Genomic DNA, 26,569 nt, shown 5'->3' with positions numbered 1-26,569 from the left:
TGTGGAGAACTAGCGAACTGAGGGCCCTGGTTCCCTCTTCCCTGCACCGGAGCCCACAGCTAGTTCTGCCTCTGGGTATGTCATACCACCGTATACACCCCCACTTTGGCCACTGTCAGCAAGGATATTCAAGTGCATGCTCTTAAAATCCTGAAATTATAGAATTGCATTACTGATATTTTGGTGAAAAATCAATTAAACTTTCCTTTTTATTATAAGTACATAAAATAAATATTTTTCTTTTGCTATTGCCTTAAAAGAGTAGTCCACATATGAACTCCCCTTAATATAGCCTGCTTCCACCCCATGTATTAACACATATGAACTCCTCTTAATATAGCCTGCTTCCACCCCATGTATTAACTCCCCTTAATAAAGCCTGCTTCCACCCTATGTACCAGATACGGTCTCTTTCCCTGGTAACATACACCTTTAATTACATAGGAAAATCCACATAGCACCAAAAATAATGTTCTGCACCAAATGTAATTGTTTAGAAATGTTCAAATACTGTACGAACAAACGAGGTACTGTATAAAAAAACTTAAATAGTAAAAACAAACAGACATACCGTAATATTAAATACCTGTATGTCTAAAATACAATATTAAATAATTTCATTAAGTACCTAAGTTCCTCTAATAACAAATGTCATCTTTATATGATTCAGCACCTTAAATGATGGCAACACATTCAGGTGAGATTTAGAATGTGTTTTTGTTTTTTTAGATTTTACTAACCAAGTGAATGCACCAGTCCCTGCAAGTAATCTACCAACTGTCTCCACATCATAGACAGAAAGAGGTTTATTTCTTTGATGTTATTGGGAAATACAGCATTGTGCATTATAACACCGAATGAAATTATTAAAGGCATCAGATGTGACACCTCTTAAATTTTACATGGGGCAACCATGAATAGATCTCCCCATTTTTACCTTTCCTTGTGTGTAGACAATTAAGGCATCAACAGGATTGTTTGGTGACTGGGCTTAACAACAACTTGTCACATGTGTGGCTAACTTAAAGACAGACACAAGGATATAGCAGTAGAACACTTAAACACTGAAATTAATTTGGGAATGGTGCATGTCTGAAAATGCAAACAGATTTTGGCATATTTAAAAGATATCAAGTTAGTAAAATGTAAACAAAGAAGCAACGCATTTCTGTAAGACTAACTATTTAATCAGGAGGGCAGCAAAGCACGGATGGGGGATGGTTTTAAATGCAAAGGGTGCAATTAATGTGCTACGCAACTGCTCAACCTCAATTAATAATGCACTAACTGCTTTTCTACAGCAAAGTCCGCAGGGAGACGCTTGGGTGATACGAGGTAAAAATGCATTATTTGCTAGTACAAAATACATACCAGGGGGTAACTTTATTAAACGGCGGGTTTTAAAAAGTGGAGATGTTGCCTATAGCAACCAGTCAGATTCTAGCTGTCATTTTATAGAATGTACTAAATAAATAATAACTAGAATCAGATTGGTTGCTATAGGCAACATCTCCACTTTTGCAAACCGGCAGCTTGATAAATTTACCCCCAGAACATTGTGGGAACAAAAATGCAGGACATGTTCTCTTTCACTTACTTGTACTCAAGTTTCAGTGCTTAGTAAGGGATTGTCATTATGATCAGCAGTGTCTGTCATTTCTAGACACTGTGGTTTGATTCATGATAACAGATTTATGATCTTTTCATTAGCAATACTGACAGCAACAATATTTTGAGGTTCGACAGATTACTGTTAGATCTTTACCTTGGAGTCAATTTATATGAATTAGATGCATTTTGGAGTTTGCAGAAAAGGTTAATCAGAAAGTAGATTACAAGTGTCAAAGGAGGTATCCTTATTTAAAAGACAGACTTGTGGCCAATAATAGTAAAAATGTAACTAAAGACACTCAAATAAATAGAGCTAGATTACCTTGTCTATCCTTTTTCAACAAAATGAATCCTAGGATAGGTCATATTATTTTCAAAAACTGGAATTTGTTATATAAAGCATGTACTGAGATACATGAATTCCAGTCTCCATCTCTCATTCCCTATTAGAGAGATGGAACCTTCAAGATAGATATATTAGGTCTGATATAGGGGTTCCAGCAGAGGTTAGGGTTAAGGTAAGTTTGTACATTTTCCTTTGTTTAAGTTGTGCTAATTGTAACAGAATGGAATTCGTTTTTTTTCTTATATATTAGTTCCTGGTGGACTCTTATGTGGTCGAAACCACACAGGAATTCAGACTTAGCATTACTCAGCTCAAGTTGACCACCAGGAGGGAAGTAATTGCCTCAACTATGCCAAATAATTTTTATGAGGCTTTGTACAATGAGAGCCAAGTATGTTTCTGTATTATCGATTGTGTCCCTCCAGTGAGGCGATACGGCAATAAAGAATAACTTCTGAAGAAGGATTCGCAGATTAGACACAAAGGGGCAGATTCAATTTCTCGCGCACTATTACCGTTACCATGGTAATTGCGGAACATTATTATCAATACAATATTTCTCCACTGATCTTTGCTCACTTGCCATTACGTTGTGCGACACTATTGATATTCTTCTTCATTATTTATTTTCTTTGGCAGTGTTTCAATTCTTGTTTCATTATTATAGTAGTTTAATTGTTTTAGATTGGTTCTTAATATAGCAACAATATTCAATGTGCGAATTGTACTTTATCTTCTGACTCCTCCAATATACTGTGCCTCTACAAATCACAGACATTGGCTAAATTAGGACTGGTAAAGTGTTCCTCCCTCGTTGCATTGTGCTTGACTTACTTGTGTAATGATTGCTGTATTAGTGTTCACCGTTTGTTGCTTGGTTACTGAGCGGAAGTGACAACCTGTAAACCGTGCTACCCTCGCTATGCTTAGGTGATGGATGGGAGGCTGGATGGGATAGGCATTTGTTTACATTTTACTAAGTGTATCAGTCTCCACAATTGTTGTTTTAATTATACAATTTATGAGTTGTTTTAAAACACAGTTGATTTATTTTTTTATCAGAGAGGTTCATTATATAATAGCAATTATTGATCGCACATTGTTTTATATATTACTCTGTTTTGACAGCAGGATATTACATCACTGGATATTGAAGTAGTGGGCAGCTTAATTGATCGATGGGCTAAAGTATTTAACCTGGGTTATATTTGCTGTTGAAATAAAGATCAACTTATGACTTAAACATTGCCACAGGTATGGGTGAATAAACACTTGCACTTAATTGTGAATTTTACGCCACTGTTGGCTTGTTTGAAGACGATCATTTATGAATTAGTAGTGCTCTTGGATTTACATTTTTTCTTGTAAACATATTATCACACAAGTGGACATGTTAAAAAATGGTTGATAAACTCTGGTCTAAACAATCATGCTCCATCTGTAGAAGGTCACTCAAAAAATCTCTGAGGTGGTTTCAAATATACCTATAATGTACAGTTTCAGGTATGTTATTTCTTATAATACATGAGTTGTAAAGGTGTTTCTTATTCTGACAACTAAAATAAGATGTCACTACTACTGATTATGCCATTGGTCACCAGTTATGACAATATATTCTACTACATTGCTCATGTATTATATATAAATGTATGAGAATTCTGAATATAATTTTGGATTTGAAGACAATAATATCCTAGATTGGCTCACTTAAACCAGTATAAGTAATTTGATGTTACTCCCGGAAAACACTGATTATCTGTACAAGAGCCCCCATAGCTCGGTGGACATGCAGAACATGGGACTCCAACTTTATATGGCGCTTCTCCAATCCAGTTTCCCCTAAAAATAGAATAAGAAATGTTAACTATCACACACATGAAAGTTTGTCTGTGCATTTAATCATGTGGATTGTCAGGTCACAGTTTGAAATATTACAGTACATGTTTAATAAATGGCTTGTAATAGGATTTTAATTGTAATGTGGAATGTGTGTCTGTCAAAGGGGTCTCTGTGTTATGTTAATTTGCCAATGGGATCTTTGTACAACACAAGGCTCCCAGTGTGCGACTGCCATTGTGGTCTCTGTACAATGTACAGCCCCCAGTGAGGTCTCTGTGCAATGGGGGGTCTGCCAATGAAGTCTCTGGGCAGCACAGTGGCTAAGTGGTTAGCACTTCTGCGTTACAGCACTGGGATCATGAGTTCAATTCCCGACCATGGCCTTATCTGTGTGGAGTGGGTTTTCTCCGGGTGCTCCGGTTTCCTCCCACACTCCAAAAACATACTAGTAGGTTAATTGGCTGCTAACAAACTCACCCTAGTCTGTGTGTCTGTCTATGTGTGTGTGTGTCTGTCTGTCTGTCTGTGTGTGTGTGTGTGTTAGGGAATTTAGGGGGGTATTCAATTGTTAGCGTTAACGAAAAAAAACGAGCGCTCAAAAAATATTACCATTTATACGGTAATATTGCGCGCGAAAAGCGTTAATAAGGTAGTTTACTCGCGGAATTTCAGCTCGCCGCTCAGGGAGCAGCGAGCTGAAATTCCGCGAGTAATTACCGTATTAACGCTAAGATTTTTTGAGCGCTCGGTTTTTTTCGTTAACACTAACAATTGAATACCCCCCTTAGACTGTAAGCTCCAATGGGGCAGGGACTGATGTGAGTGCGTTCTCTGTACAGCGCTGCTGAATTAGTGGCGCTATATAAATAAATGGTAATAATAGTTATAATACAAATGTGTGACTGTTAATGGTGTCTCTTTTTAATTTGGCCTCTCCTGCTCACTATCTTATGCCTAAACAACACAAAAGCCCTTCTCTGCTTCCCTATCAATCCTTTGTGTTTTATCCTGTGCAGACACAAGCCTTTCCTTAATTTTCTTTTCTTTTATAAATGTACATGCTTTTGGCAGTGCACTTCACAAACATTGACTTACTTTGGAGAATAGTTGCAGACTAAGTAGACAGCTCTTCTCCATACAGCTCCCCAAACATTCATGTTATGACAAGTGTGGATTGCACAACCTACTCTGTTGGTTGTAGCCCAAACCATCTGTAAAATGATAAAAGTATATAAATATAACAAGTGTTTTTTATGGCAAAAAAATAGTAAAAAATGCTGTACAAATATGGAATTAAATATATTGAACTCATTTGACCTGTGTATAATGTGTACACATTGGTCCAAAGCATCTCAAAGGACATCTGGGATTGCAGTCCTGAGGATATGGAAACGCATAGTCCTTCACTTCATCGTACCATGGTTTCACCAGTTGCAAGATAGATTGGTATCTAAATAAACATGAAAATACACAGTTCAATTATTTTCTTAGAGGTGAAATATACATTATTTGTCAATATATATGTTTGTTCCATAGATTAAAATAAATGGCTACTGTCTGGGCTACTGAGAGGAAACTCCTTTGACGTTGGTTCCCTCCTCCACAGACCAGCAGGAAGGTATTGATTCTTACAGTCATCTTTTCGGATGAGGCCATAGATTTTAATAGGTCGTTGATTTAAGGGATGGGGTTTCTTTTGTAGGTGTATTCGGGGTCAGTATCTCAAGCATCGGGATACCGTACCCAACCCGTTATTGAACTTTCTTGTTATAGTAATATGCTTTTCAATCTAGTTAATCATAATTCCCATCCAACTACATGAAGGCATAAGCATAAAGGACCAACGGAACAATTGTTTGATATTAATAATGGCTAACTAAAATAGTTCTTAAAGTATCCACATGTGCAACAATTTTAATAGTTTTAAGGAAAAGGCCTTTTCACAAATCATATTTTCATTGAACTATTTGTATGCACACAAATCACATCTAAATATAATAACATTGACATATTTTACATGTGCAGAAAATGTGCCCACACACATAGCTATACATTTTTTTTCATGATTAGAATGTTGTTTTGTTTTAGATGGCATAATTTAAGATCATTAATGCACTGTACATATAGCGACTTATGTTAGGTTAAACGCAAATTGCATTTCTGGCATATAATACTATTTATATGTATTTTTTACATCTGACCATGCGCACACACAACTATTGACCAAACTAGTTTCTTTGGGTTTGCACAGATGTAAAAACGTAAAAGTAAAAAAAAATGAGGTATAAAATCATGCCACAGCCAGCTCAAAATGCATGTACTGCAATCTGTTTACAGCTTTGCAATAAAGCTGTATGGACCTATGGAAGGACTGAATCCTCTGCCACAGTGAGCAGTGGTAAATGCCAGCTTCAGGCAGCATGGCAGGTTGTTGGGTGGGGTTCACATATTTACTATGCATGGGGCATGTTATGTTGAGGATGATTTGTCCAAAAATGATATACTACGTATAGTTCAAACTGAACCAGATCACTTATACAAATTATTTTTCTACACTCTCCCCCGTTTTTTCCCACGTACATCGTGCAAAACGCACTATTTAAAAATGTGCTAACTCAAAAGTGACAGGTTCTATTTAGCAGTTATCGAACATTAATTACAGCCCATGTTCTGAATGATATCCCATCTAAGCCTGAAACAAAATGAAAGTGAAAATATTTACCTTCCTGTTCTCACTGATAGGTTCTGACCAAGGAATCTCATTAAATAAGTTGGTCCATGGTCCCAAATACAGGTGGCCGCCCAGGTTTCTGCTGACTTTGCCAAGTTGTCATCCCAGACCTGCGTATCATATACATCATATGAAAAGATTGTTTGGTTGAGCTTGCATTTTAAATGTGTACACAGTTACTAAAAGGGATAAATGGCAGATATTTCTTTAGAGTATCAAAGTATAGTTTTCACCAAGGAGTCTTTTTGTATTATTATTTATGTACTAAATGCATTTGGAAACATAGTCCCAATCCCTCCAGTAAATAACATGGCCAGTCTGATAGTCCCTTACGGAACAGCGCACGTTCTGTCTACACCAGCCCTTGCCCTTTATAAGTATTCTCAGTGCTCCTCACTAGTTTCAATTCTGAGAGTAGAGACGGAGCACTGCCCAGTGAGAGGTGCTAATTAGCCTACTAATAACTTCTGGCCAGATTCCCTCCTGGAGAACCAGTGATAAAGGAGCATTTTTTTTCCAAAAGTTTTTTCTTTATTTTTATGTAAATATTTGCATGCAGAGACAAATTTAAACAAGTAGAAAATGTACAGTAAATGCTTTTGTAAACTTGCAAATTTAGATATATTTAGATATAATAAGATAATAAGGTGCCATTACAAGAGTGTACTGCCCCTACAGATCTAGGGGCTCATATAGAGTTGTACGCATTTGCGGTTAGAACATGTGTAGAAGGAGACGCATGTAAAAGAAACAGACATATGTGCAGCCGGACGCATTTCAAGATGTGTCCAGCTCAAACCAGTAGCATTTTTGTTACGCACATGTCAGGTATAGTAAGTGTATATACTTACCCCCCACAATAGCATAACGTGAACAGTTTCATTTTCATATAAAATGTAATTAGATACTAACATTAATTAAATTAAATTAAATTGCATAAAATGAAGTTAAATATAAACATTTGTTGTTTTAACCTTAAAAAATCCAATGGCAATCTTTTCTGCAGTAGACCAAATAGAAATGCCAATTAAGTAATGTGAATAGATGCCCGCGACTTCATATACTATAGCCTAAAAGGCTGATGAATTAAGTACTATCAGTTGGAGAGGTTAATACAAAATTAATCAATCAGAAGCAGATAGATAGTGCTGTCCAGCACACAAGAGTGATACACCTCATAATTGGAATATTTGTGTATGCGCCAACGTGTAGTTCAACATACCGTTACTGCACTTGGCCTATGCATGCTCCACCCTTCCCTCCACTTGTCTCATCCCCAGGTGACTCAAGTTAAAGGTACACATAAAACTATATATGGATGCATCAATATGCGTTTTTGGTGCTACGTATACTATGATTCTACATATCTTAAAAGGACAAACATGCATCCAATTCTAAATAAGCGCCATAATCTGTCCTGAAAAATGCTACCAGTGCATGTTTGAAATTAAATAATGGTTTGTAAAAAGTGTAGACGGATAAATAAATAAGCTAAAAACAAACCACAATCATCCCTAGAGTGACCTGAAATGTGTCCAAAATATCAGGAATTTCGAGGCTGCAGGCTTGCACCCAACTCCTCATTATCTTGATGCTGAATATAGGGCCGTATTCTCAGGAAGTCCAAAAGCAACTAACTGTGTGCCAGCGTTTCTATTCTTTATGTAGAAATGATCAAGTCACTTTTGTTTTCTAAGTATATAAGATTAGACTTGGTGATGTACTCTGAACTCATGCTTAACTGCATTGCAGACATAGTTTGTAGTATCCCATAAATAAGATATACTTTGTAGAAGAGCTACAATTACTTGTAACCGCAAAAAAGGAAGAATTTTCCTGCACCAAAATCTGGAACACAGCCAAACTCCTAACACCAAGAGTTGAAGGGTCTAATGTGAGCAAACGTGATTGAAATTTGACACAATTTATTCTTGTAATACTTCCTAACATTTGAAACAACCAAAGAAGGACACTTTTTCTTATGTGCATAGATATGGACATGCTTAACAGACTTTACAATACATTTTCAAACTCTATATTTTGTTCATATTAAGGAGTCTATGCATCAAGCTGATCAAGCACTTTTAGTTGCCATGCATTAACTGCCTAACGCTTAGGTAAATATATTGTGCAGCATTACAGTCCCTAGAGATTACTATGGGGACTGCGCTGTTTTGCAATGCATGAAGCTTTGATAAGCTTTGCATTGCACAGACAGGTAACGCCATCTCATGGCGTTACCTTTCTTTTCCTATGGGATTCGGCTGAAGCCTCTTCGGCTTCGCAGAATCCGTTACAGTGGAAGTGATGTTTCCTCCCCGTCAAGAGGAAAATCTAATCGCACGACAGGAGTCACTTCACCGGTGCTTCCAGAGTAGCCCCAGCATGATGCATTTGAGCGGTGCTTAAATATGCATTGCTGTGATTTGCAGCTATGCATATTTAGTGACACCTCGTTACATTGATGCATAGACCCTTATAGTGAATTATTTTTTATGTCGCTTTTTATGTATTTGAAGGCAAACTGTGAAGTCCCAGTTTTACACAGGGTGAACAATATACATATTGGAGCCAAACTAACTTTTTATCAACTAATGTATCAGTTTATTCATACAGATTTATGCACTTGTGCAATATTAGGAACAATCAGAAAAGATAGAGGCTGCAGTTGTCCCCTCTGTAAGCTGGGGTTAGTGATTTCATGCTTCATAAGAATTGTGGCAATAAGACAACTGGATACTGTAGGCTTCTTGAGTGTCCCACTGCCGAAAATGCTGCAGTTTATAAGCTGTTTCCACATTCTAAGAAACGTTTCTTTGTGCATCCGCTCAGAATCTTTACTTCGCTCCTCATTCTCAATTGTCTATCGCTACTCTTTGCATTTCACTTTACAGTGTTGCTGTACCTTTATGAAATCATCCGTGCACTCCTCACTTTGGGTTGTTCACCAACAATAAGGCTCATGTATAAACATTGCCTTTAAGTGCAAAATGTGCACTTGAAATATAGCAACTAACCAGACTCATTGATTGTCTGAACTTGCACTGTACAAATAAAAGCTATTTACTAATTGGTTGCTGTGATTTAGTGCAAATTTGGCACCTGAATACAATGTTAGTAAATGAGCCCTGGTGTCTCCATCTGCTCAGGGCCATCTTTTCCATTGGGCACGATGGGCAGCTGCCCGGGGGCCCCACGGGCAAGGGGGCCCCATAGGCATGGCTCTTAATGAGAATAAATAATCCTGCAAAAGAAAAAATCCTGCAAAAAAAACCTTCAAGGGTCACTGAGCAAGTACATCTATCTATCTCTATCTCTATATATCTATATCTATATCTGTATCTGTATATATATCTATAGCTATATCTAGGGGCCCCGCTGCACTGCTTTGCCCGGGGGCCCATAATGTTGTTAAGATGGCCCTGCATCTGCTACCTCTGAGCAGGTTCATAAGAATTGCTCTGGGCCTTCACTCTCGCCAGAACCAAACAAGCCTACCATTAAGATCTAACTCACTTACTTATTAGCGATGTAATCACTGTGGGATTCATGTAGATTTTTGACGCATTTTACATAAAACAGACAGGTATTCTGCTTTTTGTACATTAAAACAATATGTTATTTAGTATGGAAGTAACTGCCAATCCATTAAAGAAGCTGAAGCTACTTGTAAACAGCGATCACAGCCAGCTCTGAATAACAAAATCAGTCAACACAACTAACATCACCAAAACTAGAATTTTCAACTTTGCTTATTCTTTCTCCAACCTACAGTGGCATATGTATTATAGGGGTTTAATTCACATTAAATAAATGAATGTAAAAACACAGTGTGATCATAATCATCCGCATATATCTTGCACCAGGGGTCAAGCACCTGCAACAGATATGGCTCCTAACATACATACCTGTGGGTGCTCCCCCTCTGTCACAATTATGTTTACATGCTCTTCTAAATGTACATTTTTTTTGTGTGCACCTATGTGAGGATACTACCCTTACCTAGGATGGCAGTTACCCTCTGTGGGGTTCAGCTCACTCGGGTAGACCAGAGTATATCCAAAATAAGGCTTTATTACGACAGCACAACACCACAAAACATTCACAAGTTACAGGGTAAATGGTAGCATGTATCCTCCAGCAGCCTCTTGCAGTCAGCACTCCAAAGTAATAATCTCAGTCTCTTTGAATCTAATCCTCCTGCAATATTACCACTACCATTTAGCTAGACAGTTACCATGTCGCCCAGCATGGGTTACTGGCTCACTTAGACCCTGTTCTGGCAGGGTTTCCTCCAGCGGCACTACAATGCCTGCCCAGAATCCTTTTTGCTAATGTCTTGTACACCAGAATCCTCCAAGCTAGAATAGTTCTCTTGGCATTCTGCTCTCCCTACATTCTTGGCTGTATACACAGGGAGTAGGGTCAAATGTCTCAATCCTCCCCCTTACAGCAGGTGTTTATCAGTGGACACTTTAACTGTTAGACATACAGGGAGGTATTCAATTGTTAGCGTTAACGGAAAAAAATGAGCGCTCAAAAAATCTTAGCGTTAATACGGTAATTACTCACGGAATTTCAGCTCGCCGCTCCGAGCTGAAATTCCGCGAGTAAACTACCGTATTAACGCTTTTCGCGCGCAATATTACCGTATAAATGGTAATATTTTTGAGCGCTCGTTTTTTTCCGTTAACGCTAACAATTGAATACCCCCCACAGTCTCTGTTACCTTGATTACACAATGGAAAGACTTGACTCAATTAGCTATTTGGCTGGACACACTAAACAAAGGGTTACAATATAACATCAAGGAATGACACTTCACACTTGCAAAAAACAATAAGACATTTGACACTATGTATCTGCAACATTACACAATCTGAATCTGTGATATATTTTGATACAATAACATTTATATTGATACATGTTAATACATTTCCCAATGCTATTTCAGCCAGTATATTACTGTGGAGGCACATTGCATGTCATCTAGAAATTCTAACCTAATTACCTCTCAGATTACCTGTTGACCTAGCTAAGTAATGTGGGCTGCCAGCTAGCTATGTCAAATCACTCAGACATTGTTCTGATTACAAACCAGATCTGAGCCACATCTCATAACAATTACCTTAGCTAACACAAGCAAAATGACTTCTGCTGTCCTATTATTTTCACACAATATGTAATATTCTTTCTATTTCTAATACATACAATATTTCAGGTAATAGCGAGGGCAAAATGTACCTAATTACAAGAAATAATAATACACATAATACAATGATACTCTGGTGTATATGCTTAGACTGGGCCAAGGATTAAAAAGTACATTAAACTGTGAGAAATGGGTGATGAATAAAAAGTTTTCAGTCCAGTTTCACCCGTTTTGTCATAACATATAAGTCCTTTATTTTATTTTTTTATATATTGAACACCCGGAACAGTGCTGTCAAAAACCAAAGTGCTTGAAAAAAGTGCAAAAACACAAAAAGGTGCTCTAGTGTGCAACACTTCAGGACCCCTTCAAAAGAGGAAGCCCCTCTATCCCCAACCCCCTGGAACCAAAAGGCCTCACAGGGTCAAGCATCTTCAGGCGCCCCTTTGCCACAATATAAGTGGCGTCCCTTTGTTCTGGGATCCACCAAGGCTTTACCCAGGGACTACATCTTCTGCCTCCCCAAAAGGGAAGACCTAAGAAGTTTCAGGGTGATGGGAACAACTAGGACCACACCACCTCCCCTAAATCTTCAGAAGCGAAGCACATAAGGGTCAACCACACCCCCTCAAATCCAAATGAAAAAGACAAAACTATAAGTGAAGTGACAAAACAGTGAGAGAGAAAAAACAAGTGACCGTGATATGGCCCCAGCCTTCCAGTCAGATTTGTAAATATTTTTCTGTCCAGCCAAAAAGCCAGGGCAAAGGAGCGAGTGCAACAATCAAGTGAGACCAATGCTTTGTGCCTTACTCTTAACACGTGGGGTCACCACTCCCGTTGATTTTTCAGGCATCCTCGGATCTTTACTCCGGGAGCACTTACGTCCTGGGCTTTCTTGCTGCTGGCCTCTTGGCCAGATGACCAGGTAATGGCCCATTGCCTACAAGGGGCATCTACACCTGATCTTTGCCAAAAAGTCCGCATTCTTTACTTTGAAAATCAGTTTTATTACATCATTCATAACGTACCAGCTGGATTACATGAATTTATTTTTGTCCACTAGTGTCATAATTAAAAAAAAGGTATTCTGCTTCTTGTAAGTTAATACGATATGTTAGTATGGTAATAACTGCCAATTCATTCCTGGAGCTATTCAGCTGATAAAACTACTGGAAACCAGCGACCCCAATCAGCTCTGGATAACAAAGTCCGACAACACAACTAAGATCACCAATTTTTAAGTCAAAACTAGTTTGGAATTTCTAATAAACCAACTTTGCTTAACCCCTTTCCAGCTCAAAGTGGCATAATGGAGACATAAATGTATGTATGTGTGAGAAACTGTTAACAAATTAATTACTTTATTTTTATTCTTAATTAGATTTACTCTCTGTTTATTTGTTTGCACTCTATAATATGTCTATTTAAACATTTATCATCACTAACACCTGTATAGATAGATCGCATTCTAGTTCCTGCTAGTCTTATAACAATGAATTACAAGAAAATTACTTTCTCTATATATCGGTTCATTGGTTTATTTTCTGCCCCGTTGCATGTTTAAAATAGACTTAATAGTATCTAATATGCAAAAATGTAACCACAAAACAGTCAGTCACTAAGTTTCAGCCAGAGCTCATGGGGCATACGCAACATTAACATAATTGAAACAATGCACCAAATAAAAAGTCCCAAACAGACAAAGGCTTCTTATGCCAACATAAGTATAGACCAACTATTTTTTTTAAACATACCTGCTTAACATAGAGGGGTTTTTATATTTAGATAAACATAGCTTACTAAATCACCATTTAAAAGGGAGAGGGTGACTATATCATGCCAAACTTCTTTTATTTATGTTACTCGTGGCTTCTATGAAGTTTTGATGACTTGTGAATTTCTGGAAAAATGTCCTAATTGTAGCTTTGTTATTCAATAAAACATGTACATTTTATTGTTATATTTTATAGCACTAGCTATGATCATGAGATAAAAGGGTCCTGACATGTCTTAATTGTGATTACTACATGACCATTAAATTACTTATCTTTAACAAATATATACTTTTTTTTTAAGTATAAATTGTTATTATTTAGTTTCTTGTACATTATTTCTGAAATATTTTCATGGAGAATGTTCTACATAGTAACATAGTTGATGAGGTTGAAAAAAGACACCAGTCCATCAAGTTCAACCTATTTTGTATCTCCTGCAACCCCTCTCTTATAATTGAAATTGATCCAGATGAAGCAACCGCCAATCTGTTTCAATGGGGAAAAATCCCTCCTGCAGTTCTATTTTTCTCCCTAGATCCACTACTATCCTTTATTTTAATTAATGGTTGTAACCCTGGATGCCCTTTTTCAATAAAACGTTGTCTAACCCTTTTATAAACATATCAATTGAATCTGCCATCACAATCAAGTCCTCTCTTAGACGCCTCTTTTCTAAAGTAAACATGCCTAAATTGGCTAACCTTTTCTCATAACTTAATGACTCCATACCCTTTATCAATTGTGTCACTCATCTCTGAATCCTTTCTAGTTCCAAAATGTCTTTTTTATAGCATGGTACTCAGAACTGTACTCCATATTCAAGATGAGGTCTTATCAATTATTTATATTGTGACAAAATTACACCTTCTTCCCTTGCATCTATGAACTTTTTATGCATGCCAATCCTTTATTGGCCCTTGCAGCTGCTGCTTGACATTGAGCACTATTGCTAAGTCTTCTGTCTATGAGCACTCCCAAATCCTTTTCCATTATAGATTACCCTAAATTTATCCCATTTACTTTATAGATTGCATGCTTTTTTTTATTCCTAAATGCATAACCTTACATTTATCTATGTTAAACTTCATCTTCCATTTGGCCACCCAATCGTCAAGTTTGTTTAAGTCCCTCTGTAGAGAAACTACATCTTGCTCTGATTTTACAAAGTAAACTCTGAATATTTGAAATAAATTCTCAAATGTTAGAAAGACTAAATCATTTTATCAAGGCTCAAGGTTCGACCATGTTCTATCCATGGTCGATCATGTAACAGTAGCAGATCTTTAAATAGTGGACCTGTCGGCAGAATTATATTTCTGTTTTTCGTAGTTAAAATAATGTAATACTATACAATAACAGGTATTTTGTTCTTCCTCGCCACCACTGTTTGGCCAGGAGGACCATCACAAGCAGACGGACTTTTTCCCGTTGATAGTGCTGACCATTTACCGAAGTGCTGGTAGTGTGTATTAAATAGCACAAGAGAACTGGGTCTGCATTGTAAAGCCACACACTTGTAAAACCACAATATATTTGAGCAACTGTATTGTTTAGTGGCCTCCAAAACAGGGTCGGCACTATAGAGTGGTCATTAGAGAAGCTCAATCTGGCCTCATATTATGTGTCCAAGCAGCTAATGAAATCGGAAATTCACAAACAAAATTAAACATTCAGATCAGGCTAAATTTGAGAAAGATGAACAGGTTTGTCCATGTTTGAGCTGGTTCGACCAAGTTTAAGCCTGCCCGAGTCGGTTCATATATGATTGAGCCGATTCAAAGTGCTTTTTGAACCAATTTGTTAAATCTGTTCAAAACCTCAATATAAATTCTCACACTTTAGAGAGATTAAAAAATGTGAGCCAAGATAAAAGGTTTGACCAAGTATTAGCCGATTCGAACATGTTTGAACTTGTTTACGCTTAATGGGATGCATTGTATAGTTAACATTTTTCAATACAAATCTGAACTCTGAATTTAATGTATGAAGCAACTTGGCCACAATACAGTCTATTTAGTCACTGCACCAAGTTTTTTAAGTTTTTATATGGCAATCTAAGCCCAAAAGTAGTTGGTAAAATAAATGGTGACCAATTTGCCTGTATGTAACCAACTCTAAAAAGAACCGTCAGAACAGTTCCCTGAAATGATAAACTATGATCACATGATTTGCGTGCATGGCGGTGGTGTGTATTTTAACCAGTACTGAATGTGTTAATTAATGTCCTTGCAGTTTCTCTGCTCAATCACTCATGGGTAACCTAAGTGCATGCTTGCTGATATATGCTAGATGCCCACACAATGCCAGGGTCACAGAAGAGTTTAAAGAAATGGCATATGCCAAGTGCATCCACTCAGAGCTGGGTTGGGTGTTTGGTAGCAACAGTTACAATACAGGTCTGGGGACTGAATGTGGCTGTATGTATTGTGGTGGGGAGAAAACATATACATTGAAATAAAGGAATTGTAAAAATAAAAAATTATATAAATCCTTTGTAAAATTGTGTGTCTTTGGCAATGTAACTTTGTGTTAGTGTGTGCCAGTGTGTGTTCTGTTTCAGTGTACTGGACTGTGTTATATGTTTGTGTGCTGCTCTATTTTGAGATATATTTGTGTGTGTTTTGTCAATTAGATTCTTGCCTGGTATAAGATATCACACAGCCTCTGCAGTAAGTTATTATAGATATTAGAAGTTACCAGTTTCATAACCTGCAAAAATACACTCAGGGCTAGATTTACTAAACTGCGGGTTTGAAGAGTGGAGATGTTTACTACAGCAACCAACCAGATTCTAGTTATCATTGCCCGGGAGCCCAGGAGACTGACCCGAATTTCGGGAGTCTCACGGACTTTCCGGGAGAGTTGGCATGTATGCATTTATTTAGTACATTCTACAAAATGACAACTAGAATCTGATTGGTTGCCACTTTTTTAAACCCGCAGTTTAATAAATATACTCCTCAGACTTTTTATTTGGTCATATAACTCTTCAGTAACCTGTAATATCCCTATCATTTATAATAAATGGTACATTATTCTATATACAGTATAATACAGAAGTGACATGAATATATGTGAAATATATCCTTATATTTGGTGAGCAGCGATGGTGTAACTAATATTTGGAAACTAGAAACTATTTGGTATATTTGGTGAACAGTGATGGCAGTGTTCCATTATAGAATGTTAGCAAACGCAAAACACACCTGCATATAAGGCCCACCTCATACATAAAACTTGTTTCATATTGAACCTTCTATATTATAAGGAATAATATAATAGCTACTAGGACTCTGTGACCTGAAAGCACTAGACCTATGTCTTTGTGCCTTTTTATATTGTCACGGAACTCCTCTGTGACTTCTTATATACTTATCTTTTACAGTATATGGTAGATTATTACCATTATATACAGCTAATAAAATTGTGAATGGGTCATTCTCTCTCTATATTCCCCCACAAAAAAATAAATACAAATAATTCTGAATTCAGAATTTCTACACCTCCAGTATGAAATTTTGTGCACCTTCTTAGCTTCACTAGACCTGATAGGCATACTTCTGTGCTTATCCATAGGTGGCTCACGTTTCTTTTGAACATATGGGGCAAGTGAGAAACCCCCTGAACATCAGAGTATGCCCCCAATCTCAATAACATGCCCACACTTCGCCTGTGTATATGCAGAACTTGATGGCATCCCAGGCTTAGGGAATACCTGCTACTCAGACCACTCTACACGCCCCTCAGACAACCCTACATGCAACTCAGATCACTACACATAACAGAGACCTCCTACATCCCCCAATACATCCCTACACACCCTTCAGACAACCCTACATGCAACTCAGACCATTACACATGACAGAGACCTCCCACATGCCCTAATACCTCCCTACACGCCCCTCAGACAACCCTACATGCAACTCAGACCACTACACATGACAGAGACCTCCAACATGCCCTAATACCTCCCTACACGCCCTTCAGACAACCCTACATGCAACTCAGACCACTACACATGACAGAGACCTCCCACATCCCCTAATACCACCCTACACGCCCTTCAGACAACCCTCCATGCAACTCAGACCATTACACATGACAGAGACCTCCCACATCCCCTAATACCTCCCTACACGCCCTTCAGACAACCCTCCATGCAACTCAGACCACTACACATGACAGAGACCTCCTACATCCCCTAATACCTCCCTACACGCCCTTCAGACAACCCTACATGCAACTCAGACCATTACACATGACAGAGACCTCCCACATCCCCTAATACCTCCCTACACACCCTTCAGACAACCCTCCATGCAACTCAGACCACTACACATGACAGAGACCTCCCACATCCCCTAATACCTCCCTATATGTCCCTTACATGCTTCTCAAACATCCCTATAAGCCACTCAGACTTCTTCACATGCCAGCAGATCGTGAGCAGCTGGATGGAGACCACAGGCAATGGTTCGGCAGGGCGTCTGTTGCCCATGACTGCCTTAGAGGAACAGAAGAGACTGATGAGCTTTGGTTGCTACATTTAAGTACATAAAATGTATTTTGCAGGGTAACTAATATTTCAGAATGCATTGATTCAAACCAGTCTATCTCTCTGTCTATGTGTGTGTGTGTGTGTGTGTGTGTGTGTGTGTATGTTAGGGAATTTAGACTGTAAGCTCCAATGGGGCAGGGACTGATGTGAATGAGTTCTCTGTACAGCGCTGCGGAATCAGTGGCGCTATATATATAAATGGTGATGATGATGATTATTACATTTGTCTCTTTATATCTCCCCTGCAGTTCACTTTTAGAGATATAGGCTTCAGAAGGTTGCTTGTACTCTACTATAGTGTCAAAACTATTTATCAGTCTGTACAGAGGTGGTCTTCTATCTCCATTTCTGCCAATGACATGAGCACTGGGTGATTCGTCGCACACATCACTAAGATGGTGCATTTAATTTGTGGAGCAAATTCAATAACTACCGAAGTAGGTATGATAGTGACCAATGATATATATTTACATAATTAATTAGGGTTATTCAAAAGGAGATATAGTAAAATTAAGAACCTGACAGAGCCTCTTCAAACACACAGGTCTGTTCTAAGAATGAAATATTAACAAGTAAAATAATGAAACCATTTGTTCTCTGTTTTTCATTAACATTCTACTGTTTTTCTGTGTTTCCATATAAAGGTAATTTAATGATGAGAATGGGCAAATCATAAAAACATAGACAGTGATTGGACATTCAGTCTAGTAAAGCACATGTGGATTAGTATTATTATAGTTTATGTATATATTACCAACATATTCCACAGTGAGGTACCCTGCCCTAGTGGAGTTTACAGTTTTTTTTTTACCGTAATCATATGAGGACTAATTTACTCAGAGGCCTACCAGTTTGTCTTTGGACAAAGGAGGAAACGAAAGTACCCATAGAAGACCCACAGGTAGAACATATAAGTTCAGAGGCAGGCTGGGCTGGGGGACAGGGGGGCATCCCACGGTGGCTTAGTGGTTAGCGCCTCTGCCTCACAGCACTGGGGTCATGAGTTTGATTCCCGACAATGGCCTTATATGTGTGGAGTTTGTATGTTCTCCCTGTGTTTGTGTGGTTTTCCTCCGGGTGCCCTGGTTCCCTCCCACAATGCAAAAACATACTGGTAGGTTAATTATCTGCTATCAAATTGACCCTAGTGTCTCTCTCTGTCTGTCTGTCTGTGTGTGTGTGTGTGTGTGTGTGTGTGTGTGTGTGTGTGTGTGTGTGTGTGTATGTTAGTGAGCAACCGTGGGCTGGGTCATATGTTCATAATAAGCTGCTGAGTGGAGTCGTGCCCCTCGAGCTAAAGATTGCCAGCTCCCCCCTGTATAAATTACATGTGCCAGTCAACCCACAGACAGAAATACAATGCTATCCCTGGCAGCAGCTTCCAGTGGATAATTTTAGGTTCATTACAGCAAGGTACAGGCAAATATTATATGCTATTATCATTACCATGATACTTATTACACATTATATTTAGAGCTTTCTATGTCTCATCTGCAGACGTTTGAACTTCAGTTAGGGTAAGGGAACTCATTACTGCAAATATCCGCCCTATGGAATGTAGGACACATCAAAGGTCTATCCACCAGAGTGAAGGAAGTAAGAGGCCAGTCATTAATTAAGTACCATCTGCATTGTAGGGGGCCTGTTGGTGGTCTGCAGTTTCAGTAACCTGTTAGCCAGCTGTTGTTACTTATATTGCAAACAAGATGTCAGGGAGAGGTTTTAAGCATTTGTAGACAGGTAAGAATGTAAAGCATCTCAGGACAGCATGTTCCTTTCTATAGGCTACAAACAACTCTTCATGTAGTCCAGGAAACGAGTCATGTTTGGAAAGTTTGGTTTCTTAATGCCAACAAAAACAATAAGTCATACTAAACAGGGCTGTCCGAGACTGACCAACTTATTGGCTAAACAAGTCACTTTAAGTACATTAACTCATTGAAGTACAGTAAGTCTTTATGTATACATGTATATTTATGTAATTTATATCAGAGCTGCAGGATTGGTGGAATGGTGTTGTCATAAAGTTATTTATAGGAAAGTATAGCTACAATACATGTATTTCCACAGTGCAAGTCTCATTGGATGTTTGGCAATGTTTGTCTCTATAATGAAATACTAACTTGGGCTGTGTATATGGGTGTATTAATTAATAAATAGATACAGTAGATAGACACAATATATAAAGTAGATGTAGATAGATAGATAGATAGATAGATAGATAGATAGGCAGGCAGGATTGGTAATGTAAGAACTACAAGATGCTACACTAAAATGTGCCAGCCTTGTTGGCAGCACAGTAGCACAGTGTTTAGCATTGCTGCTTCACAGCGCTGGGTTCCTGAATTTGATTCCAACTGAGGCCCTATGTGTGTCGCATTTTAGGTTATCCCTGTGTTTATGTGGGTTTCCTCTGGGTACTGCTGTTTCTTTCCACACTCCACAGACATACTGATAGGTTGTCTCCTGATGAAATTAACCTTAGTGAGCATGGGCCTGAGTCATTAAGGCAGGCATACTGAGCGCATTGTGGACCTCAGTCATTGAGAAGAGCTAAGCAAAACAAAGAAGTTTGATCCTGAACAAACCATGTTACAATACAAGGGGTGCAAATTAGTTTATTATTTTGCACATAGGTTAAATACTGGCTGTTTTTTCATGCAGCACACAAACACTTGATAGCTTTATTTTTACACTGAAACTTAAAGTTGATCTAAGAGATGCCCTACCCCAACTATAAATCTATCCACACATTTTAAATTTCCCTCCCCCCTCCAATGCAACATGGTTTTGCCCGGTGCAAAGTTACTCCTTTGTTATGCTTTGCTTTCCTTAATGACTCAGGCCCCATATGTCTGTGGTAGGAAATATAGATTGTAAGATCCACACGGACAGGGACAAATGTGATTAAATATTGTCTGTAAAGTGCTGCATAATATGAAATAAATAAATAATACATACTTCTGAAAACACCATCAAAATGTATTGTACACTATTAATGAATGCCTTGCTCATCTAAGATTATATAGGTAATGTTATCATTATCCACATTTCCATTGTTTGTAACAAAGTTTACCTGTAAAGGGTATTTCCAGTTTTTCACCTTATATCTTAGCATTGTGGTACTGTTGTTGCCATACAGCACTACTACCGGCTGCGTGAGGTAATGTTGTTGCACTATGTCATACAGCACTACTACAGCCTGCGTGAGGTAATGTTGTTGCACTATGTCATACAGCACTACTACAGGCTGCGAGTGGTTATGTTGTTGCATTGTGTCATACAGCACTACTACAGGCTGTGTGAAGTAATATTGTTGCACTGTGTCATACAGCACTACTACAGGCTGCGTGAGGTAATGTTGTTGCACTATGTCATACAGCACTACTACAGGCTGCGTGAGGTAATGTTGTTGCACTGTGTCATACAGTACTACTACAGGCTGCGTGAGGTAATGTTGTTGCACTGTGTCATACAGTACTACTACAGGCTGCGTGAGGTAATGTTGTTGCACTGTGTCATACAGCACTACTACAGCCTGCGTGAGGTAATGTTGTTGCACTGTGTTATACAGCACTACTACAGGCTGCGTGAGGTAATGTTGTTGCACTATGTCATACAGCACTACTACAGGCTGCGTGAGGTAATGTTGTTGCACTATGTCATACAGCACTACTACAGGCTGTGTGAGGTAATGTTGTTGCACTATGTCATACAGCACTACTACAGCCTGCGTGAGGTAATGTTGTTGCACTGTGTCATACAGCACTACTACAGGCTGTGTGAGGTAATGTTGCACTGTGTCATACAGCACTACTACAGGCGGCGTGAGGTAATGTTGTTGCACTATGTCATACAGCACTACTACAGCCTGCGTGAGGTAATGTTGTTGCACTGTGTCATACAGCACTACTACAGGCTGCGTGAGGTAATGTTGCACTGTGTCATACAGCACTACTACAGGCTGCGTGAGGTAATGTTGTTGCACTATGTCATACAGTACTACTACAGGCTGCGTGAGGTAACGTTGTTGCACTGTGTCATACAGCACTACTACAGGCTGCGTGAGGTAATGTTGTTGCACTATGTCATACAGCACTACTACAGGCTGCGTGAGGTAATGTTGTTGCACTATGTCATACAGCACTACTACAGGCTGCGTGAGGTAATGTTGCACTGTGTCATACAGTACTACTACAGGCTGCGTGAGGTAATGTTGTTGCACTATGTCATACAGCACTACTACAGCCTGCGTGAGGTAATGTTGTTGCACTATGTCATACAGCACTACTACAGGCTGCGTGAGGTAATGTTGCACTGTGTCATACAGCACTACTACAGGCTGCGTGAGGTAATGTTGTTGCACTATGTCATACAGCACTACTACAGCCTGCGTGAGGTAATGTTGTTGCACTATGTCATACAGCACTACTACAGGCTGCGTGAGGTAATGTTGCACTGTGTCATACAGCACTACTACAGGCTGCGTGAGGTAATGTTGTTGCACTATGTCATACAGCACTACTACAGCCTGCGTGAGGTAATGTTGTTGCACTATGTCATACAGCACTACTACAGCCTGCGTGAGGTAATGTTGCACTGTGTTATACAGCACTACTACAGGCTGCGTGAGGTAATGTTGTTGCACTGTGTCATACAGCACTACTACAGCCTGCGTGAGGTAATGTTGTTGCACTATGTCATACAGCACGACTACAGGCTGCGTGAGGTAATGTTGTTGCACTATGTCATACAGCACTACTACAGCCTGCGTGAGGTAATGTTGTTGCACTATGTCATACAGTACTACTACAGGATGCATGAGGTAATTTTGTTGCACTGTGTCATACAGCACTACTACAGGCTGCGTGAGGTAATGTTGTTGCACTATGTCATACAGCACTACTACAGGCTGCGTGAGGTAATGTTGTTGCATTGTGTCATACAGCACTACTACAGGCTGCGTGAGGTAATGTTGTTGCACTATGTCATACAGCACTACTACAGGCTGCGTGAGGTAATGTTGTTGCATTGTGTCATACAGCACTACTACAGGCTGCGTGAAGTAATATTGTTGCACTGTGTCATACAGTACTACTACAGACTGAGTGAAATAATGTTGTTTCACTGTGTCATACAGCACTACTACAGGCTGTGTGAGGTAATGTTGCACTGTGTCATACAGCACTACTACAGGCTGCGTGAGGTAATGTTGTTGCACTATGTCATACAGCACTACTACAGCCTGCGTGAGGTAATGTTGTTGCACTATGTCATACAGCACTACTACAGGCTGCGTGAGGTAATGTTGCACTGTGTCATACAGCACTACTACAGGCTGCATGAGGTAATGTTGTTGCACTATGTCATACAGCACGACTACAGGCTGCGTGAGGTAATGTTGTTGCACTATGTCATACAGCACTACTACAGCCTGCGTGAGGTAATATTTTGCATTGTGTCATACAGCACTACTACAGGCTGCGTGAAATAATGTTGTTACACTGTGTCATACAGCACTACTACAGGCTGCGTGAGGTAATGTTGTTGCACTGTGTCATACAGCACTACTACAGGCTGCGTGAAATAATGTTGTTACACTGTGTCATACAGCACTACTACAGGCTGCGTGAGGTAATGTTGTTACACTGTGTCATACAGCACTACCACAGGCTGTGTGAGGTAATGTTGTTGCACTGTGTCATACAGCACTACTACAGGCTGCATGACTGCCAGTCATTCTAGATCATCACAGTAGTGGTTTTCTGTCTTTGTATTCAAAATGTAGTTCAAGTAGGAGACGGGCAACCTACAGTGATATCACAGCCCTGAGTGCAATAAACCACAATGTATACAACATACACAACCAATTGCATCCAACAGCAGCATTAAACAGTATTTGTTTCAGCTGCCTTGTGACATTAGCTATTGCTGAAATCCTGCACAGTACTAGGAGCTGCAGACAAGGTAACACAAAATGGAATTTAAAGTGGGAGCCAGCCAGAGAGTCTCAAAGCTGCACATTAGTGTTTGTTGCTCTGGGTATTAAACTAAACAATATTACTTCATAACAGGCCAGGTATTACTGAATCTTCCAAAGTAAATCTATTGGTACAATATTTTATTGACATAGATTCATATTTGGGCCTAACATATTTAATAGAAGCCACTTATTTGAAAATGGAATTAAACTTTCAATCAATATTTAATCTCCAAGGTTCCCAGAACATCACCCAAGTATGAGTTTGAATTGTACTTTTGGCAAAGATTGAACCTATATTTCTTTAATCTGAATTAGTTTATATTTGTCTCTCTATTTTATGGATTTCATGCCTATTATCCCTGTACAGGGTGACACTGTGGTTAGCATTGCTGCCTCACAGCACTGGAGGTCATAGTAATAGGTTAATTGACTTCTGACAAAATGAACCCAAGTGTGTTTGTGTCCCTACGATAGGGAATGTAGACTGTAAACTCCACTGGGGCAGGGCCTGATGTGAATGATTAAATATTTTATGTAAAGCACATATTAATATGTAGGCACCATATAGATAACTGATAATAAACGGTAAATATATTATTTATATTGCCCCAAAAATCAGAGTTACATAAGATGCCCCATTCAAATTCAGACCAATAAAAATAATAGAATGGACCCTGCTTGATAGGAATTGCAATGTGCTGGACCATTGACAGACAAATAAATGTAATATGACATAATACTGTCCTTTATATTCAGCAACGATCCACAAACAAGTAGGGCATCTGGATTTAATTTAGGGGACCCCTGGTTTCATGTTATACAGAATAATTGCACAGTGACCTAAAAAATGTTGGCCACCACCTATCTACAATACTCCCCCCAGAAATTGATTCTGAAGATCTATTTTCTTGAACTATTGAATATTATTGGCTTAATACATTCATAGGTCAACATGATAATATATAGTACATACAGTGTATTGTCTTTTTTCTCTGCTAAGAAAATGTATTCTCTCTAGCTTTCATCCTCCCATATCCATCTGCTAGAAAATTCTCATAGTAACCTAAAACAATGAAGAAAATTGGAATTGATGGTAGCATGCAGTATGATAAGAGACGTATTCCCAGGTTTAACCAAACATAAGAAGCACATAATAGTGCCATTCAAAATCTTTGCAAATCTTGAATGCACTGTAAATTCTGTAATAAGTCACTAACCATGTACTCCATATTTGCAGCAGGTGGAAAGACTTTGCTTCTGACTTGGTTATGGTACTCAAGAATAGCGATCATGTCATTTTGGGAAATGTAGCGCTTCCTTCTGGCCTTGGGGATATTTGCAGAGTCCAACTGAACTCTCAGATCTGGCTCTATGATGGTGAAATTGCTGGCGGATGACGATAAGTCTGTGGAATTAGGTAACGCTAAACCACATGTTTCACAGAAGAGAGAAAATATGAAGGCTGCAGCTACAAGACAGCTTTCTATCATGTTTGGAAGACTATGCACAGACTTTGCCTTTAAACAAAAATAATTTCTTGGAACCTGTAAAAATAAATTGAAAAGAATAATAGGAAACAAAATCTCATTTGCCCTATAGAAAAATATAATATGGTTTTTTTTCTACTTAGAGTAATAAAACAAGTAACAAGATCATGTATAACCTCTGCTTATAAAATAATAAAAGTAAATATTACAACATAAATGCAATGTTTAACTGCCTCATACCATATATGTATAAAGCTAAGATTAACTTGGCAGGCAAACAATATAGTAAGATTGTAGGAAAAAAAACTTCACTCTACAACTTTAGTCTTGGTTCACATAAAGAAAATATTTTAGACCGTAGTCTTACCTTTCAACAGTGTGTCAATCTTGCAATAGTCAAATATCTATGCTGTGTTATGAAGTGTGTAGCCTTGTAAGGGGAGGATGTATCCTGTCATAAATTCAGTGAAAGCAAATCTCTGCTAGCTAGGAACTTCTGGCTGCAGGATTTTGTAAGTGATAACAGCTTTTTATATGTTACAGCCTGAAGTCTCATGCCAGACCCTGTTGCAGGCAAAGCTGACAGAGGAGGAGTTTACAGTGCAGTACAGTGATTGGGTGGCACTATATCATAGGGGTGGTAAAAACAATGGCACATCCAAATCCTATAACAAATTAGGGAAAATGCAAATTACCTGGCAATGTTTGTTTCTCCTTTTGTGGTCCTCAGTTGTGCTGGAATACAACTCAACAATTTGAATTTCATTTGAACAAAGGGGTTCCCTGCAATTAAACATTTATAGGCAGAGCTTAGCCAAATGCAATAAACATGTAAAGGCAATCTATCATGACATTTTGCTTAAGTAGATTTCCTTCGTAATTACCTCTTTTCTTCCTGAACAGATTTGTGATTCTCTTTAGAATTTGGACTTAGGCTGTCATACATTTTAGAATCATGTTTTCCATGCATTGGAAGCTGCAACTACCAGGTGGCAAATATTTATTTATTAAGCATGTGCTCTTCAGCTTTGCAGACCAGCACTGATGCAAGTGTTTTTAAAACAGGTAATGTTCTATCTAGTAT

The 26,569-nt window shown here is 38.6% G+C and overlaps 1 protein-coding gene across 1 annotated transcript; it reads right to left on the bottom strand.

Moving 5' to 3' along the window:
* Positions 1-791: 791 nt before the first annotated feature.
* PI15 (peptidase inhibitor 15) lies at positions 792-25,995 on the bottom strand. Its single transcript, XM_075213676.1, has 6 exons — positions 25,853-25,995; positions 25,216-25,542; positions 6,519-6,637; positions 5,114-5,246; positions 4,892-5,007; positions 792-3,796 (listed from the first exon to the last, which is right to left on the bottom strand). The coding sequence occupies exons 2-6, from the start codon at positions 25,486-25,488 to the stop codon at positions 3,661-3,663; spliced, it is 777 nt and encodes a 258-aa protein (XP_075069777.1). The 5' UTR covers positions 25,489-25,542; positions 25,853-25,995; the 3' UTR covers positions 792-3,660.
* Positions 25,996-26,569: the final 574 nt, after the last annotated feature.

Source organism: Mixophyes fleayi, chromosome 5 (assembly GCF_038048845.1).
Source record: "Mixophyes fleayi isolate aMixFle1 chromosome 5, aMixFle1.hap1, whole genome shotgun sequence".
NCBI lineage: Eukaryota > Metazoa > Chordata > Amphibia > Anura > Limnodynastidae > Mixophyes > Mixophyes fleayi.
The sequence above is the reverse complement of the archived record's forward strand: the minus strand, read 5'-3'. Positions and strand labels throughout refer to the sequence as shown.